Source organism: Patella vulgata, chromosome 3 (genome assembly GCF_932274485.2).
Source record: "Patella vulgata chromosome 3, xgPatVulg1.2, whole genome shotgun sequence".
In the NCBI taxonomy this organism is placed as follows: Eukaryota; Metazoa; Mollusca; class Gastropoda; family Patellidae; genus Patella; species Patella vulgata.
Genome location: NC_065881.2, coordinates 83,695,323 through 83,714,177, shown reverse-complemented (window position 1 = coordinate 83,714,177; position 18,855 = coordinate 83,695,323). Strand labels below are relative to the sequence as shown.

Sequence of the window (18,855 nt, the reverse complement as noted above, 5' to 3'; positions counted from 1 at the left end):
CCGAGAAAGTTCATTGGGATTTTCCGGTGTGGTTCCCCCTTGTCAGTGGTACAGGACAGATGGCCTGGCAAGGGACAATGTATAGTCGTTTGGATAGGACAAAAAAAACGAGGTACCGTGTCCACATTGGTGTGCACGTAAAAGAATCCTTGGCATTTGGAATTCAATATAAGAGTAAGCTGCGGTGCCACGGCTTGAGCCCCTCTTCATTAGCCCAGTCGGAGCAGAACAGTAGGACGTTAAACCCCATTTCATTTCATTTTATTTTGAACAAACAACAGAGACGATAATATGCAAGATGACAATTTTATTTGAACGCAATCTTGTATTTAGGCCAGAAACTGCTCACTAAGGGCAGAAATAATCTAGATGCTTGCCCTTCTGACCTTCGTAAACAAAACAAACCGCAAATTCTTTATAAAAGCCAGGAAAATTGAAAATAGAGCTGGGATTAACCGTAACGGCTACAAACATTGCACATAGCCCTTCAAATAAATTAATAATTTTTCTCCCGAGGCTTCGAGTTAAATAGATTAATTCAGCTTTTAACATAAGATAGAAAGAGTATAGATTTAACACAATAATAATATCTTACACAAATAAATAAAATTTCATTGATATAAATATATACATGTACACAGAAATTAACGATAAGACAGAAATCTTAAATTTTATACGTCTAAGAAATTTTTTTTTCCGATGTGCAAGTTTTGTCCCAGTTTTGTAAATCTTACGTTTTTACCCAGAAGACAAAAAAAGTAGACAAATAATAATACTATATTTACAATAAATAAACAGATACGACCCTTATTTTGTTTTAGTAATGTTTTGTTAAAATTTACATAGATATTATCAAAATGTTTTAAATAAATCCTAGACATAAACCTGATATAAAATTCTGATCTTCCTTCAAAATGTTTCATACAATTTCAAAATAAACATCTAAAAAATCACACATTTATTTTTTTTTTGTTAAAAAAAAATGGCAGTGGTTGAGTCAATCCTATGACCATGTCATGTGATTGTTGTTAAGGACGACCATATAAAGGCCTGTAATTTAATTGGGCGGAATCCAACACTAAATCATCATCACAACCTACGAAGGTATTTTAGCTACAGGGATGGTTTTAAAATTCTCATACATCGCCACACACGATAATTTTTTAAAAATACTTGAATTAAATTTACAATCTCACCGATGAGTTTTGGTTTCTTCGTTTATAATTCTGGATTTTTAAAAATTACAAAAAATTAACTCGAAAGAAGAGACCAAAAGTTTTTAACAAGATCGTTGTAAGAAGAGGAGAAACTGAAGTTCGGAGAAGACAACATCATATTCGTACACTTTTAATGGACATTAAAGATATTTGCTACATATATATTGATAATAAGCTTTACATTGAACAATAGTTGAACTTAAGGCGAGCTCTTCAGCTTCGAACTTTAAACGTGAAAATAGCGTTAGGCTGCTCTAAACCGTCGTTGTATGGCGGCCAGCTATCGTAGCATCATCTTCTCCCCTTCTTATTTAATATCTCTGAAATATACAAAGAGGAAAACGTCGAAACATTAATAATTTTAAATATTTTCATATATAATCTTAGTTTTTAATTACATTTAGCGATAGCAAGCATTTTCAGCTATATGACATATTTTTTTAAAAATAATTCTATTATAAAATTTAACAAAAATGTAGAAAATTAAATTTCAACATATATTATCAACAAATTTTATGAAATATTCTTTAGACAAAAAAAAGGAAAATGGCAGTTTCCATGGTAACAATATCTTAAAAAAATAATAAGTAAAAAATTAAAAAAATAACAATTTTTTTTTAGTAAATTTTTTTTAAAAGCTGGCTTAGAAGAAAATAAAAATACATTTTGCAAATGTGTTGGTGTTTTCAACAGTGAAAAAAAAAAAAGCGACAAAGCGAAAGTAGAATAGCAAGCATGTGAATACGATTAACATGAAAATACAAAGCACAGAATTTCTTATCTTCCAAAAAAATACAAAAACAATGAAATATTGTTTTTATTTTGAATAAATTAATTTTTTTTTTTTTTATTGAAATAAAACAAAATATTTAGAGCCACATGTTTTGATTTTTGTTTTTGTTACCATGGTAATCTTGTTCTTCAAATAAAAAAGAAATCTCTGTAAAAGAACTAAAACATGACATTTATATCAAAATTATTTTTATATTAAAAAAAAAATATTTGAGCTGAAAAAAAGATAATATTAAAGGGATGAAATGATGAAGAGAGAGATAAAGAGATACTACACTCGAAATATCAAACACTCGATATCTAGTCTACTCACAGCAAATATAGTTCCATGGAGGAGATTTGTGGGAAGGTTGGAAATTAGAAACGCTGAAGAATATTTTTAAATTATGTCACGTCACCTATATCCATGGTAACATGAATTTACATGGATAGTTTAAATGGAGAAATTCGTGGGAAGATTGGTAACTAGCCAGAATATTTCTTCCTTGATATTTACACTAACATTTTCCCCGCACAACTCTGAGGTTTACCTGCCAGAGTAAAAAAAAAAAACCGAAACTCAGAGGTTTATCTACTCAAGTCAGATGTGTACTTACTCATTGAGAGGTTTACCTACTCAAGTTACCTATTCAATTCAGAGGTTTATCTACTCAAGTCAGATGTGTACTTACTCCTGAGTGAGAGGGTTTCCTACTCAAAAAAGATGTATACCTATTCCAAAGTCGGAGGTTTACCTACTCAAGTTACCTATTCAATTCAGAGGTTTACCTACTCAATTCAGAGGTTTACCTACTCAATTCAGAGGTTTATCTACTCAAGTCAGATGTGTACTTACTCTTGAGTGAGAGGTTTGCCTACTCAAATCAGATGTGTTACTCAATTCAGAGGTTTAACTACACAATTCAGATGTCTATTTACGCTTGAGTGAGAGGTTTGCCTACTCAAATCAGACGGGTACCTACTCCAAAGTTAGAGGTTTGCCTACTCAAGTCATAGGTTTACCAAAGTTTACTTACTCAAGTCAGAGGTTTACCTACTCAAGTCATAGATCTACTTATTCAACTCATCAGAGGTTTACTCAACTCAGGGGTTTACTTATCCAGTTTGGTTTTTAACCACGTCATGTCTGAAAACACAACTCAGGATGTCTGCCCTCGTTGATTCAACAGAACAGAACAAAAGGTTGGGATTTATTTGCTGCCATTTTGGAATTGATTTGTAAATAGAAAGTGTGATTTTATAATAAAAAGTCAGATCGGTGTAAACATTAAAAAAATTGGGATAACATCTAGAAAATACGTTGTTTCTGAATATAAAAGAGAAGATAAGTTGTGAAACACTCAAAAGATACCAAGAAAATTAAAATTCTAAAAAGTTTTTTTTTAAGATAAGACATTTTATGTGTTGGGGATGTCAGGAGGTTCAACATCTCACCCCTAAAAGGTCAAATGAAGGTTATCTACATGAATGATGAAAAATGGATCTAAAACTCAGAAAATCATGACTAACTAAGGTGAACAAACCAAAAGATACCTAATGTGACTCATTGATAGAGACTATGATGCAAAGGTAGGAACATCCAGTGCTGTAGGCCTATAGGATTTGGGACTGATTGAAAGAGACTGGATGCAAAAGACTTTTTGGGTTAAGAACGTCCAGTGATATAAAGGTTTACGACACGGTAGGATATAAAATATATGAGGGATACGTACCCTCCCTGTTAATTAACGTCTGGTACCATTGAGCACCCTGCGGATGCGTCTTCTGGTTTCGGAAATTGGTGGCCCATTTGGTCCCTGGGAAGGGAAATTAACGATTTAGTACCCAAATTTGTTTAGATGAAACATGACACATAAAATGATTAACAAAATATTCATACTCAAAATAAACAGGCAAATTGAGAAATAGACACTTATTTATGTACAGTCATTTTCTATTCTTCTTCTTCACAATGGTGTGCCAAGGGGAATAACTCTTTTCAGGTGGTCAATGAAGCAGTATAATTTATACAAATGTTTTGACAACTGTTCAGTTTGTAAATGTTCTTTGACTTAAAAGTTAGTCTACAGGAAACTTTCCCGAACTCCAGTTTTATAATAGCCAGAGTGAAAAAATATATCAAGGAGTGTGCAGCAATATAATGATGTAATTCATGGAGTGCACAACGTTCACGAATACTTAGTCGATGTATGTTGGATTTTTGTTTCATAGTTTTTTTTCCTGTTAGGTTATAAATGTGAGTTGTTTTCTCTTCCTCGCTGACTATAGCTAGGAGGTCGTGGGTTCGATCCTGGTTTTGAGAGAGACAGTCTCTCATGATTTTTCAGCCTGATTTCCCCGTTGTCAGTAGTGCAGGATGGAGGACCTGGAAAGGATGACTATCTAGCTTTGTTCGGAAGGGATAAAATTGCAAGGTTCACCAGTTTACTCGTTTGCCATGCTGAATAGAAAGAAACTCTATCCGGGTAAAATTTCCCTCGTGGCACACTGTATGGCGTTAGCCCGTCTACATTATCCCTGTCAGAGCAGAACAGTAGGATGTTAAACACCATTTCATTTTCTCTTGCAGTAGGGAAACGAAACCAAAAACCATATTTTTTATTTTTGTTACAGATATTTCAGGTAAGTAAATTGATTCACCTGTATATCTCAGGTAAGTAATTATTGATTTACCTGTATATTTTGAGTATAAAAACAATGGACATAAAACATCATCAATATTACATCAAATTACATAAAATATTCAAATAAAATTTCCAAATTTACAAAATATATAATTTCATCTTTAATCGATCAAAATTTTAACAATTTCTATTTTCAAATTTTTTCTGTACCTTATATTTTTTGTTAAAAGAATATAAAAAATTTCTACTCAAAATGTAGTTATTCTACTGCATGCAATTATTAAAGACCGAAAAATTAATCTTTAAAAAAATTTTAAAAATCTTTTTTATTTTTTAAAAATTAAAAATGAAATTTCAAAGTGAAATTTATATTATTTAGAGAAATTCATAATTGTGTTAAACATGAAAATAAACTGAGAAAATATAAAAAAAAGTTTGTTCACAATATATGGCTACAAAAATTACATCCATAGCAAAAAAGCGAGTCTTCGAGATATATTTAAGGGCAACCCAATAAAAGTTCAATTCGAGATTAACATATGGTTTGATGTTTCACTTGTGCGCAGGGCTTTAATACACTAGAATCTGGAAGAGTTGTTATATAACCTGCGTTCTAGATGATGTGAGGGATTAGCTAATGAAACGGCCTGTTAGGTGTTAGGGCGAGTTTTTGACGTGAGGTGCATGGAACTGCGGGTAACCCACAAGAAACATCAACGCTGATTGGTTAATCAAATGTCTGATGTCATAGGGTCAAAAGCCGACCGTATGACCCCTGATGTGACCTCCCACTATTACTGTCCAAACCTAATCCATAAATAAGACCGCGGATGTGAACAAACTTCTTTCAATTTGAATATATACATCGATGAACATACACCTCGTACTCATATTGATACGAACCAATCGCAATTGATTTGATTTAAAAGAGATTGAGACAAATGGGGTTTAATGTTCACTCGACACAAACTAGGTCATTTTTGGACTAACATAATGGTTCAATTTTATTTCAATAATTCACTTGCACATACTAATTGGGTATTGAAACCATGCCACCTGACTCAATGACAGACCTTACACGCGTTAACCTATTCAACCACCCAACCTCCCTTCCTTGATTTAAAAGAGCTGGGATTTATCGTCCATAACCTAAATGGGGTTACTTAATATACAATACATATTTATTTCAATAATTTTTTGGCAAGTTGGGGTCTTTGGCAGTGGAGAAAGAAAGCGGAGGTCCTAAGGTGAAAACCCACAGCTAAAGCCTGGGATCGACACCACGTCACTCGACTCAATGAATCAAACTTGAAAGGTTGTAAAAATCATAATTTATAGAACAGGTTTCATTGTTTCAGAGGGAGCTACAGTGGATCAGTGAGTAAGACGATGGCCCGCTAGCCTGGAGGTCCCATGTTCTATCCCGGTGATCGCCAAGAAAGTTCATTGGGATTTTCCATTGTGATTCCCCCTTGTCAGAGCCTTGTCCCTTCATATAGCTGTTCAGATGGGATGAAAAACCAAGGTTCCGTGTACACATTGGCATGCATGTAAAAGAGCCCTTGGCAGATGGAATTCAAAACCAGAATAGGCAAAATTTCCCTCATAGCACACTGCCCCTTGTTCATTAGCCCAGTCAGAGCAGAACAGTAGGACGTTAAACCCCATTTCATTTTATTTCATTTCAGAATGAAAACAAGTAAAATACAAATAGTGTATGTCCATCTTTGAATATCAAAGATATAAAATATTAATAAAGAGTGCAGAAATAGATTAGAAACAAATAACGATTAATTGCAGAGCTTCAATATATATAATAAAAGATTACAGCCCACGATAGAAAATTAACAAAAAAAAGAAAACAAAGAACAATAATAGCGTTAAGAAAAACAGAATCTACAGAATATCTTACTTACTCCGATATTTTAGTCTAGATACAATGAAACTGATTGTGCATAGAGCATGCAAATATTAATTTAGCTCATATATTTCTTTACCTATTGTATCCTATGTAAGCTATTAAATAAATTATTATTAAGAATACTCCCAATAAACTGTACTAACCCAGTTATATCAAGTGGCATCGATATGTAATTCCAATGAAATGATTTTTTTTTTTTTGGATTTTTTTTTATTTGTGTAATTTAAAATGTGAAATATGTATAATATGACATATGCCCACCCTTATATATAAATGATTTGACCGAATTTACAGATTTTAAGGGATGAATTTACTTGGAATTAACAGAAATTTTGAGAAATTTTAAATCTTATGATATTGTCTCTAGTATTCAATTAAGAAATATCCCTGATTATTTCCATTAGATTTTACTTTTATTTAAATTTTTAAGATCCATTTTACACTTATTTCGATTCTCCTCTGAAAACTGCATTCACATAACGAACAACTGACATAAGCATATAATAATACAAAGATAAGCAAATACAATTGTTTTGTTTTTTTATATAAATTAAATAATATAAAGCAATAATAACAGCATTGCTAAGTAACATATCTATAAAAAATTAAAATTTGAAGCCTTTAAGTTACATATCTATATGGATACTGCAGAACAAAAGCGAATTATTTTTTACATTTGTAGATTTGAGTCCATAATTGATAAAAGATTTTAAATTTTACGTAAGAATAAATCTAATTTTTATTTTGTTTATTAATTCCAACTTAAAAGATTTGAATCGTATTCCCTAGCATTTACATTTACTGTGAATATAAGTATTTTTACCATCCAGATTTTAGGATATACATTAGAATATAAATAGTAATATATGTTTATATACTATATGTTTCAAATTCATTAGAAATTCCAATAAAATTTAAGAAACCTCTGAAATTTTATTTTAAAAAAACCCAGATCTAAGATATATATACTATTCAAAAAAAGTAGGGGATATTTGATTTGTAAGTGTTATTAAAGTCACCTAATGAAACTGACGAAGAAACAAATGACAAAATGAAATGAAGTTCACATTCATCGATTTATTCCAAATGATCGTTAGACTAAGTAAGGCACAGACTGACCATTATAAGGGTAAAATGATACCCGGGGTCAAACAGCAAAGTTACCACAGCATCACAACCAAGTCAGTAACGGGTAAATCCTCCTCTGTTTGCCAAACAAGCATTGATCCGACGTGGCATACTCCTAATGAGACGTCTAAGGTCATTTTGGTCCAGATTGTCCCATTCCTGTTGCAACGCAGCAGCAAGTTCTTGGACATTGGCAGGACGTTGTTGACGTTGACGTAACCTCTGTCCAAGCATGTCCCAGACATGCTCGATGGGGGAGAGGTCGGGACTCAGTGCTGGCCAAGGTAATGTGGTGATGTTCTGTTGTTGGAGGTAACCTGTAACGATCCTGGCCCTGTGACATCTTGCGTTGTCATCCTGGAAGATGAAACGGCGGCCATGACGTCGTGCGAACGGCACAACATGGACTGCCAAGATGTTGTCCCGGTAGTACTGGCCTGTAACACGCCCTGCAACAACATGTAAAGCCGTTCTTCCAGCAACAGTGATGCCTCCCCACACCATAACAGAACCACCCCCAAATCGATCATGGCTGATGACGTTAACGTCTTGGAAGCGCTCGTTTCGACGACGCCACACCCTCCTACGTCTGTCCAAAAAATCAACAGTGAACCTTGACTCATCTGAAAACATCACATTGCTCCAGCGTCGATTATCCCAGTGTTGACGATCCCTACACCAACGACGTCTTGCCTGAATGTGATGATCTCTCAAACAAGGGATCACGCGAGGACGTCGGGCGCGAAGGTGACCCCTATGCAGTCGATTCCGAATCGTCTGGCCACTCACTCTCACACCAGTGTCTGTTTGAAGACGAGCGCTGATCTGATTTGCTGTGATGACACGATTTCTCAAGGCCAAGGTACGGATAAATCGATCCTGGGCTTGAGTTGTCGCCCTTGGTCGACCTGAGCGTGGTCTGTCCTGTACAGATTGTGTATCACGGTATCTGGACCATAGCCTGCTTATGACAGACTGATAAACATTCATCGTCCGCGCCACAACCGCCTGTGTTGTGCCGATCTGTAGCATGCCAAGGGCACGTAACCTTTCATTTTGGGTAAGCCGACGCATATCAAAATTTGTTTTCTGGTCACTAAAACAATTAAACTGATGTTTCCACCTTGGAATTCAATGCCACAATGACTGTAACATTCAAAGTCAGAGTCGTGAAAATCTTGGGTTGGACCCCCATGATGATCCCAAGCATCACCTGCATTCCATGCGGTAGCTATTGGTGCGTTTGGGCGTCACATGTAACTGGAAATGTTTCTTCTGTTAGGTTCTATAGTGACGTTTTTCGTAGTCATTTGCATAATTTAGTATTATGCCCCCAAAATCAAATATCCCCTACTTTTTTTGAATAGTATATATTACTTCTACAAATTATTTCTTTTTGATGTTTAGTAGAAATAAAATTTATAAAATCATTTCTGTTTATGTTCATTTGAAACCAAAATTATTTCTATTTGTTTAATGATCTAAGGAAATGACATGTTCAGTATTTGTTGTCTTTGAGATTTGTCAAAGACTAAAAATATATGCCATTATATTCGTCGAATAATCTTATTTATCAAATCAAAACATGTCACGATTCAGAATATCAATGGAGTGGAGGTCATATAGGCTATGCCCGTTCCTCAATCCCTTTCAATTTCTGAATAAAATATTGTTTTAAAAAAAAAATATCAATTTTATAATTACTACCATGTGATAAATTATACAATGAATTAAAAAAAATATTTAGAATTTAATAATTAATTTATTTTATATTGACTTTGCTAAAATAATAATGGGTGATTTAGACTTAACTTATTAAAACAAGTATCTGAATTTTATAAAATATCCCCTATTTGGGTTTTTTAAAAAAAACACTTTTTTATAGAATTTCCTCTATTTTAAACGGTTTATAAAAAACTGTTTATAAAATTTCCTCTATTTTGCGTGTTTTAAATAAAGTTTTTATAATTTTTTTCCTAAATTGAGGGGTTTTAAATAAAGTTTTTATAAAATTTACCCCAATGTAAAGGGTTTTAAATAAAGTTTTTATAAAAATTTCCCTTAATCTTAAAAAGTACGAAAAGTAAGGGTTAGTTAATAGCCATGCAGCAAACTTACGTAATAATCAAAAGGTGTATATGAGCCTACCGAAGATTGGCCTCCACCAGACCTGAAAAAACTTGAAATCAGAAAAAAATTCTCCATGTTAAAGCAAGATGCACAAAGACCAGGCAGAATAAAGCTTGGGACTCACAAATTGGGGACTGGACTGAATAAATTGGGGACTGGACAGAAAAAATTGGGGAATAGCAATAAACACCAAACTCACATGTTTGGATCCAGGGCCCTGTTTCTGGAAATCTTAACTAAAGATAAAATCTAAATTTTAGTAGATACTTCAATTTTGATTGGCTAAGCACTAAAATCAATCTAATATTATCCAATCAAATTACTAAAATTTAGATTTTATCTTAGTTAAAATTTCATGAAACAGGCCCCAGGGCCTCACAAATAAGGAACTGGGTTGAATAAACCATAGAACCCACAAATTAGGGACTGGGTTGAATAAACCATAGAACCCACAAATTAGGGACTGGGCTGAATAAACCATGGAACCCACACATTGAGGACTAGGTTGAATAAAATATTGTTTTTAAAAATAGTTTGTTGAAGTTCTATATGGGTGAAATGAATACCTGTACACAGAAGAGTAAGGATTGTATAATATTTAAAGATTTAGATAAAGAGCCAACCATTCTTGCAAATAATAGCTTGAAAATAGATAATGTGAAATGAAAATATTGAAAATTTCATTCAAATTACTCCATTCTGAGCCAAGTTATTACTGTTTGTATTTTTGACAAGATGTATGCACTGTGGTAACCAGTGTACTGGTATATTCGAGGCTTTGCCTCGCTTTCCCATTTTTAAATTAAATTTTTAAATGGTAAAGCTTTCTAATCTAGTTAAAATCCTGAGTATCCGATGCCATCGAGAGTTGATTATGGTCTTTTCATGTTAATAAATGTCTAATTAATAGTTTATATAACATTTCAGACCTAAAGAAAGATCTGCAATAGGCAGATTTAGCTCTTTAACAAATTATTGCAATGTGTGACATATATAATTTACTTATACTTACAATATTATATCTTTTTTGGCAACCTATTTCAATATTTGTTATATTTTTATATATATAAATAGGGCAATATAATACTTGGCAATCTTTTATCTTGAAAAAGAATAAATATATTTTTTTTCTTATCCTATTTCTAATCAGAGGCAATGAAAGACAAGACATTAAACATTGTAACAGGAACATGTTTTCTGTGTTTCACTCTTCTACCTATGAGAACCGACAAGAATGCAGATTATTTGGCACCTAATCAAATCAGCTTATGGGCAGGTATTCCTCGCACGTTGCTATGGCAACCAGAACTCATATTGTATTACTAGTGCCTTCTACTATTATCTACCTGGCAATGGGCCATGTAGGTATGTACGTTGATATTTAAGCCGACACTGCATTTTAAGGAAGTGTGTCGGGCTGATGTGGAAGAGATATAAATTACCTGATTCGTGGAAATGGAGAAGCTGCTGAGTAATGTGTGTTTTCGTTTGTGCTATGGCCAATTACCTAGGCAAAGTTGATATTAGGTGAAAAAGAATCACAACTCATATTTTCCTTCAATATCTGTTATTTTAATTATTTTATTATCTTGCTACAAACACAATTAAGGGAGGCATATTGAAATGGTTCCTTCAATTCTAGAGAATATCTCACAAACTGCTTAAGATATCTTTATGAAACTCTGTACTGTATATAGTCCATACACACAACAACCTATACTATTCAAAAAAAGTAGGGGATATTTGATTTTGGGGGCATAATACTAAAATATGCAAATGACTACGAAAAAAGTCACTATAGAACCTAACAGAAGAAACATTTCCAGTTACATGTGACGCCCAAACGCACCAATAGCTACCGCATGGAATGCAGGTGATGCTTGGGATCATCATGGGGGTCCAACCCAAGATTTGCACGACTCTGACTTTGAATGTTACAGTCATTGTGGCATTGAATTCCAGGGTGGAAACATCAGTTTAATTGTTTTAGTGACCAGAAAACAAATTTTGATATGCGTCGGCTTACCCAAAATGAAAAGTTACGTGCCCTTGGCATGCTACAGATCGGCACAACACAGGCGGTTGTGGCGCGGACGATGAATGTTTCTCAGTCTGTCATAAGCAGGCTATGGTCCAGATACCGTGATACACAATCTGTACAGGACAGACCACGCTCAGGTCGACCAAGGGCGACAACTCAAGCCCAGGATCGATTTATCCGTACCTTGGCCTTGAGAAATCGTGTCATCACAGCAAATCAGATCAGCGCTCGTCTTCAAACAGACACTGGTGTGAGAGTGAGTGGCCAGACGATTCGGAATCGACTGCATAGGGGTCACCTTCGCGCCCGACGTCCTCGCGTGATCCCTTGTTTGAGAGATCATCACATTCAGGCAAGACGTCGTTGGTGTAGGGATCGTCAACACTGGGATAATCGACGCTGGAGCAATGTGATGTTTTCAGATGAGTCAAGGTTCACTGTTGATTTTTTGGACAGACGTAGGAGGGTGTGGCGTCGTCGAAACGAGCGCTTCCAAGACGTTAACGTCATGAGACATGATCGATTTGGGGGTGGTTCTGTTATGGTGTGGGGAGGCATCACTGTTGCTGGAAGAACGGCTTTACATGTTGTTGCAGGGCGTGTTACAGGCCAGTACTACCGGGACAACATCTTGGCAGTCCATGTTGTGCCGTTCGCACGACGTCATGGCCGCCGTTTCATCTTCCAGGATGACAACGCAAGATGTCACAGGGCCAGGATCGTTACAGGTTACCTCCAACAACAGAACATCACCACATTACCTTGGCCAGCACTGAGTCCCGACCTCTCCCCCATCGAGCATGTCTGGGACATGCTTGGACAGAGGTTACGTCAACGTCAACAACGTCCTGCCAATGTCCAAGAACTTGCTGCTGCGTTGCCACAAGAATGGGACAATCTGGACCAAAATGACCTTAGACGTCTCATTAGGAGTATGTCACGTCGGATCAATGCTTGTTTGGCAAACAGAGGAGGATTTACCCGTTACTGACTTGGTTGTGATGCTGTGGTAACTTTGCTGTTTGACCCCGGGTATCATTTTACCCTTATAATGGTCAATCTGTGCCTTACTTAGTCTAACGATCATTTGGAATAAATCGATGAATGTGAACTTCATTTCATTTTGTCATTTGTTTCTTCGTCAGTTTCATTAGGTGACTTTAATAACACTTAAAAATCCAATATCCCCTACTTTTTTTGAATAGTATATTACAATACTTGTACATGCGCTTTGTTAATGGAGATAAATCGCTAATATTTGGGACCTAGAAATTGACACAAATGGGTCGCAATGCATATTATAATGTAATCACTTAATAGCTACTTTAATTTAAAAAATTTAATATCTTTTGGGTTGTGGTTGGGTTTTTTGTATACAACACATTACTTATTTAGAATACAGGCGTAATATTTCACGGTATTTCATTTTTATGGTTTAAATTGTATTGTTTATTTTTTTGTTATATATTTATCTGATGTGTATCAATAGGGGACAGGGGAATTTGCGGCCGGAGGATTATGGATTTGGCCACCGTCAATGGGGAATTGTAGGGATTGAGGGACAGAGGATTGGGGAATTGGGCAACCATTGGGATAAATATAAGAGCACAGACAAAACCAGGAATCTGATTTTTGTAGATTTTCTAAAATAATTGATTTGGCAACCGGGATTGGGGAATTGAGGGGATGGAGGGACAGAGGATTCGGGGATTGGGCAACCATGAAGTGGGGGATTGGGATAAATATAACAGCACAGACAAAACGAGGAATCTGTTTTTTGTTTATCAAATTCTGTAGATTTTCTAAAATAATTGTCACATCAATCAAATATATACCATTGTATTCCACATCAAAACGAAAATCCCAATTTTATAAACATAAAAGTTGTAAACTAATCTATTTGAAGAAAATAAATTTTAGGGGAAAATCAAATTTGAGAGGATGTGCAATTATCTAACAAGAAAAAAGAAGAAAATCTACAAAAGAAAATCTACAAAAGATTTGTTAATATTTTATAAAATAACTAGATCTATTTGTTAATTAAAGAAGGGAAATCTTGAAAACAAAACGTCAAAAGAAAAAGATAGAAAATCTACAAATGAAAATCTACTAAAAAATTTCAAAAGATTTGTTAATATTTTATAAAATAACTAGATCTATTTGTTAAAGGAAGAAGAGAAATCTTGAAAAATAAATCATCAAAAGAAAAAAAAATATTTTGAAAATACATAAGAAGAAAATTAAAGATTTTAGCATTCAAATTTTTTCTTTCAAAAATATCAAATAGCATCTTTCAAAAATACCAAATAATATTTTCAAAAATATCAAATAATATTTTTCAAATATATCAAATAATATTTTTCAAAAATATCAAATAATATTTTTTAAAAAATATCAAATAATATTTTTTAAAAAATATCAAATAATATTTTTTAAAAATATCAAATAATATTTTTTAAAAATATCAAGTAGTATCTTTCAAAAATATCAAATAATATTTTTCAAAAATACCAAATAATATCTTTCAAAAAAATCAAATACAAATAAAACTCCAAATATAGACATGCATAATATAATTCATAAGAAACATCATAACAATGATTAAAACAGGGGGTGCAACAGAAATTATTTAAAAGTAATAAAATTTGTGTGGTCAATTTAGAATTTTTTATCAATATAACTTAATAAATCTATTTCAATCTTTTGAATTGTTGCATCCCCTTTATAATTTACTTCAAAAATATATCTGATTGGTGTAAAAATTCTGTCTGATTAAAAGAGACTGGCCGATTGGACACATGATTGACTGAGTTCTAAGAAATGATAAAACGAATCTAAATAATCATACGGGTGACCAATGCATTAACGTCTCCCTATTACTAGTCAATGAACGATCAACTTGCTTTTCATCAGCGGATAATCTAGTTTCACCAGTAAGAATTCAAATTCAACAGTGACTTGTATCTGAGATGACTGGATCATTGGGACTATTGTCAGTCTTTACATAGAGAGACAGTATTTTACACCAATCAGAATATGTTTTACAATATACATGTACAGTCTGAGTCATCAAAATCCTCTGGACTATCAAAATTCACAAAATTTCAACTATTTTCCATTACTTATTCAGATGGTCATCAATTATTCAAAGGCCAGACTATTATTCATATGCCGAGCAAATATTTAAATAATGCTAAGGTTATTCAATGTTGCTCAAATGTTCAAATAATAAACCATTTATTCAAATAAAGACCCAATTAGTCATTCAAAAAATGATCCATTTGTTCCAATAATGATCCAATTATTCAAACAATGATCAAATTATTCAAATGTTGATGCTTGACACTGAAAGTGTGGATAAATATTCCATTCAGATTTTTGTTTTTAGTAGAAACTTTGTGATAATGATGTTCCATTAAATTTAACTGTTCTCTATCACAACAGAAGTGGATATCTCTGGATTTATTATTAACCTCTAAATTATAATCTAGCTTTCAACCAGAATGTCAAAAATCCTTTGCTGTGATGTTGAGATAATTTTGGAATTTGGAATTTAGAATGATCCTTTTTTTTACGCAAAAAGATCAAAGCAAAACCAATCCCTCAAAAACAGATCCATTCTGAACACATCCCTCTAAAGCAGCCCCTTTAAAACATATATATATTCAAAACACACCCCTTAAAACATATCCCTTAAAAATCACATCCCTTCAAAAGACATACCTTTAAGATGACCTCACTCTACAAAATGCATCCCTCTAAATCCTATTCCTCCAAAACATACCCCTTTAAATCATATCCCTCCGAAACATATCCCTCTAAATCATCGCTACAAAACAGATCCCTCTAAATCCTATCGCTACAAAACATATCCCTTTAAATCATATCTCTCTAAATCCTAAACCTACAAAACATATCCCTTTAAATCATATCTCTCTAAATCCTAAACCTCCAAAACATATCCCTTTAAATCATATCCCTCCAAAACATATCCCTCTAAAATAAATCCCTGTAAATCACATCCCTTTAGAACACGTTCCTTGAAACCATATCCCTTCAAAACCCACTTTCCAGAAAATAAAGGGGTTTGATACATAAATCCAGACATATCCACCACACTCGAACCAAAAAAAAAAAAACGTTTAAAAATACTTACGCATCGCGTGTCTCGAGTTCACTTAATTTTCTGTTCACACGACTTTCTATGGATTCGGTAGTTCCTTCATCAGGTATATATCTATCCAACAGTTGTCGATGTCTGTCCATTTTATCCTGGGCTTCGTGGAGTCGTTCCCTCATTCGGTTAAAAGTTGTTGGTCGGTAGAGAACCTCCTCGGGAGGCACTCGGGAGTCTAATCGATACTTTTATAACAACGGCAAGTGAACATTATGGCTTCATAATTTGTTTTATTTATCATTATTAAAAAAAGACACATCTGATATTTTGTTGTTTGCTCAAAATCAAAATTTAAAAACGTTCCTAAAAATTCTACAACCCGTTTCCAACTATAGATAATCATAAAATTTATGTCCGTTCTTGTAAATTAAAAACAAATTGAAAATCATACTTTAACATTTTAAAAATTTATCTTATATGTTATATTGAAATTAAGTATTTTAATATAAAGACTTTTTTGATGTCCATGAACAAATCTTTGTAGTATCAGACTTTGATATAATTTTTAATATAGCCGATTTGAATAATGGTATTTAAGACTTCGGCACCAGCTGGACTAATGTTGATGGTAGCCAATACAAAATATTTAAATACAATTTTTCAAAACAGATGTGTCTTTTTTCCAGATATAGAATCTATGAAATGTATTTCGTAATAATTTGAATGACAAGAGAGTTTGTACTAAGACAGTTAAAGATGGTGGGAATGAAAAAACAAATTTAAATTAAAAAAATGAAATAAAGAATTGTTTCACTAAATATCAAGATCTACTTAAAAAAGATCTGGAAGATATTGCCTTGATAAATTTTAACTTTATGATTTTTGTAATTTTTATTAACGATTTTTGAATCCTTTTCATGTTTTTCATATATTCATTCAGACATGATAAAGTTAAAATATGTCTTGCAATAAGTTCAGGTGACTTCTACTAAGATCAGAAAACAAAAAAAGTGAGAGAAGGATGACAGAAAACTAATCTTAATTTTTTTTTATGAAAATTCAAGAAATTGAAAAATATTTTTTGTTTATTCCCATGCTCCATCTAATTTGTATTAGCACTAAGTTACGCTCATATTAACATAAAAGAAAAAAAATAAAAATAAAGATTCGCTGAACGACAACGAAAACAAAGCAGCTAAAATATTGCATAAATATTAAAGCGCAAGAAATTTTGAAATATTTTCTGAACAGTTGAAGAAAAAAGAAATGAATTAATTTACACAAATTTAACCTTAAACATTTAACATGTAATTAAAATTTGGTTTATTTAATTTTTTTTTTTTTTAGATAAAGATTAGTGGGGTTTTTTTTATCCTGATAAAGAAAAGGGAATTCAGCAAAGGCAGCAGTGCTATATACATATTTCTTTAACTGTTCAGTTCAACATCGAAATCGCAAACTAGCAAAAACAAAAGAAAGCAACATTTCTGAACAACTGACATTAAGCTTTAGAGCAATTTTTACGAAATGTAATAAAATATAAAAAATGAAAACTTTGAAACGAACTAAATATGAACAAGAAAACATGTAGCATGCTAAGGGACTGGATAACAGAGTAATTAAACTGGTGGTGTAGACTGGATTGTGTTAGTCAGATGATGAATACATACCTGCCAAGAGAGGATGTTTCTCGGTTTCGTGAAATTGCCGTCCATATCACGAACAGCTTTCCTGTCCGTTGTTTTTTGCTATAAAATATATTTATTTTGAAGGTGGTGTTAATTCTGGGTAAACTGTAGGTTAGTGTTGGATGAGGCGTGGGTTTTGTGGGGCGATGTCTCACCAGTAAGAGACATTTTCTTACGAAATCGATGGAGTCCAATTCGAAGAACTTATCGAGTCGATTAAATAGATTGTCATTCATCAAGACGTCATTTTTCAAATCAAGAACTAAATTAAGCGAAACATTGTTCCAACTACCGAGGCACAATTTTTGTTTGAATTTGTCAAATCAGTATCTTTATGGTTGAAATAAAGAACATCTTCCAAGCATCGTTGTAAATCCGAAAAATCTGTAAATCTTCTACATAATCTACTACACTAGCAAAATCTATTAAATCGGTGGGGTTAGATTGCCGAATGGTTAGCACGTGCACGCTGCATCATAAGGTCTGTCATTGAGTCAACTGTCGTGGTTTTGATTCCCCGGTTGTACATGACAACCCTCATGGGTTTTCTCCAGGTCCTCCCACCGTTACTGATGCACACATTTTTCTGGAGTATCTACCATTTTTAGGGAGGGAAGGAAAAACTACTCTAGGGTTGATAATCAATACAGCAATCTATTTAAAATGGTGGATGGTTTGTTAATTTTTGCATTTTTTTTGTACATAATGTAAATTTTTTTTTTTTTTTTCAAAAAACCAAACTTTTTTCATTTGCTCTAAAACTTTGTGCAATTTGTGTAATATACATACAAATATGATTGTTTAGAGAAAAATAAATATATAATTTTATAAGTACTTGTGAAAAATTTAGCAAACAACTTGGAATGACTGTTGATTTGAATTCATACGGGGATGAAATATCACAGCAAACCAAACGTTGGAATATTATTATACGTGTGAAGAGACTTATCCCTGTCTCACATTGTAACATCATTCTTAATGGATGGCCTTAATGTCTGACTCATTCTTCATTTAATTCATTTAACATAAAACTTATTCTCAAATTGACCAAAATATGGCTCACGGATTGAGCTGTATCGACCAATCGGCGTCCCATGGATTGAGCTGTACAGACCAATCAGCGGCCGACAGATTGAGCTGTATCAACCAATAGGTGACCTACCAATTGAACTGTATCGACCAATCGGTGACCCATGA

At 33.4% G+C, this 18,855-nt stretch overlaps 1 protein-coding gene across 10 annotated transcripts in view; it reads right to left on the bottom strand.

Annotated features, from left to right (window-relative positions):
• Positions 1 to 292: 292 nt before the first annotated feature.
• The window catches only part of LOC126816438 (uncharacterized), a 45,428-nt gene continuing 26,865 nt past the window's right edge, over positions 293 to 18,855 (bottom strand). For 5 of the 10 annotated variants that reach the window (XM_050542999.2, XM_056100001.1, XM_056100002.1 and 2 more), the window contains exons 8-12: positions 17,641 to 17,718; positions 16,010 to 16,215; positions 9,831 to 9,861; positions 3,722 to 3,805; positions 293 to 1,537 (exon numbers count right to left, since the gene is read on the bottom strand). In XM_050542999.2, coding sequence (XP_050398956.1) covers positions 3,734 to 3,805; positions 9,831 to 9,861; positions 16,010 to 16,215; positions 17,641 to 17,718 — 387 coding nt within the window. In that variant the 3' untranslated portion in view covers positions 293 to 1,537; positions 3,722 to 3,733. Of the gene's footprint in view, positions 1,538 to 3,721; positions 3,806 to 6,630; positions 6,650 to 9,800; positions 9,862 to 16,009; positions 16,216 to 17,640; positions 17,719 to 18,855 lie in introns of those variants that run through there. The other 5 variants (XM_050543000.2, XM_050543002.2, XM_050543003.2 and 2 more) reach the window with 5 other exon arrangements.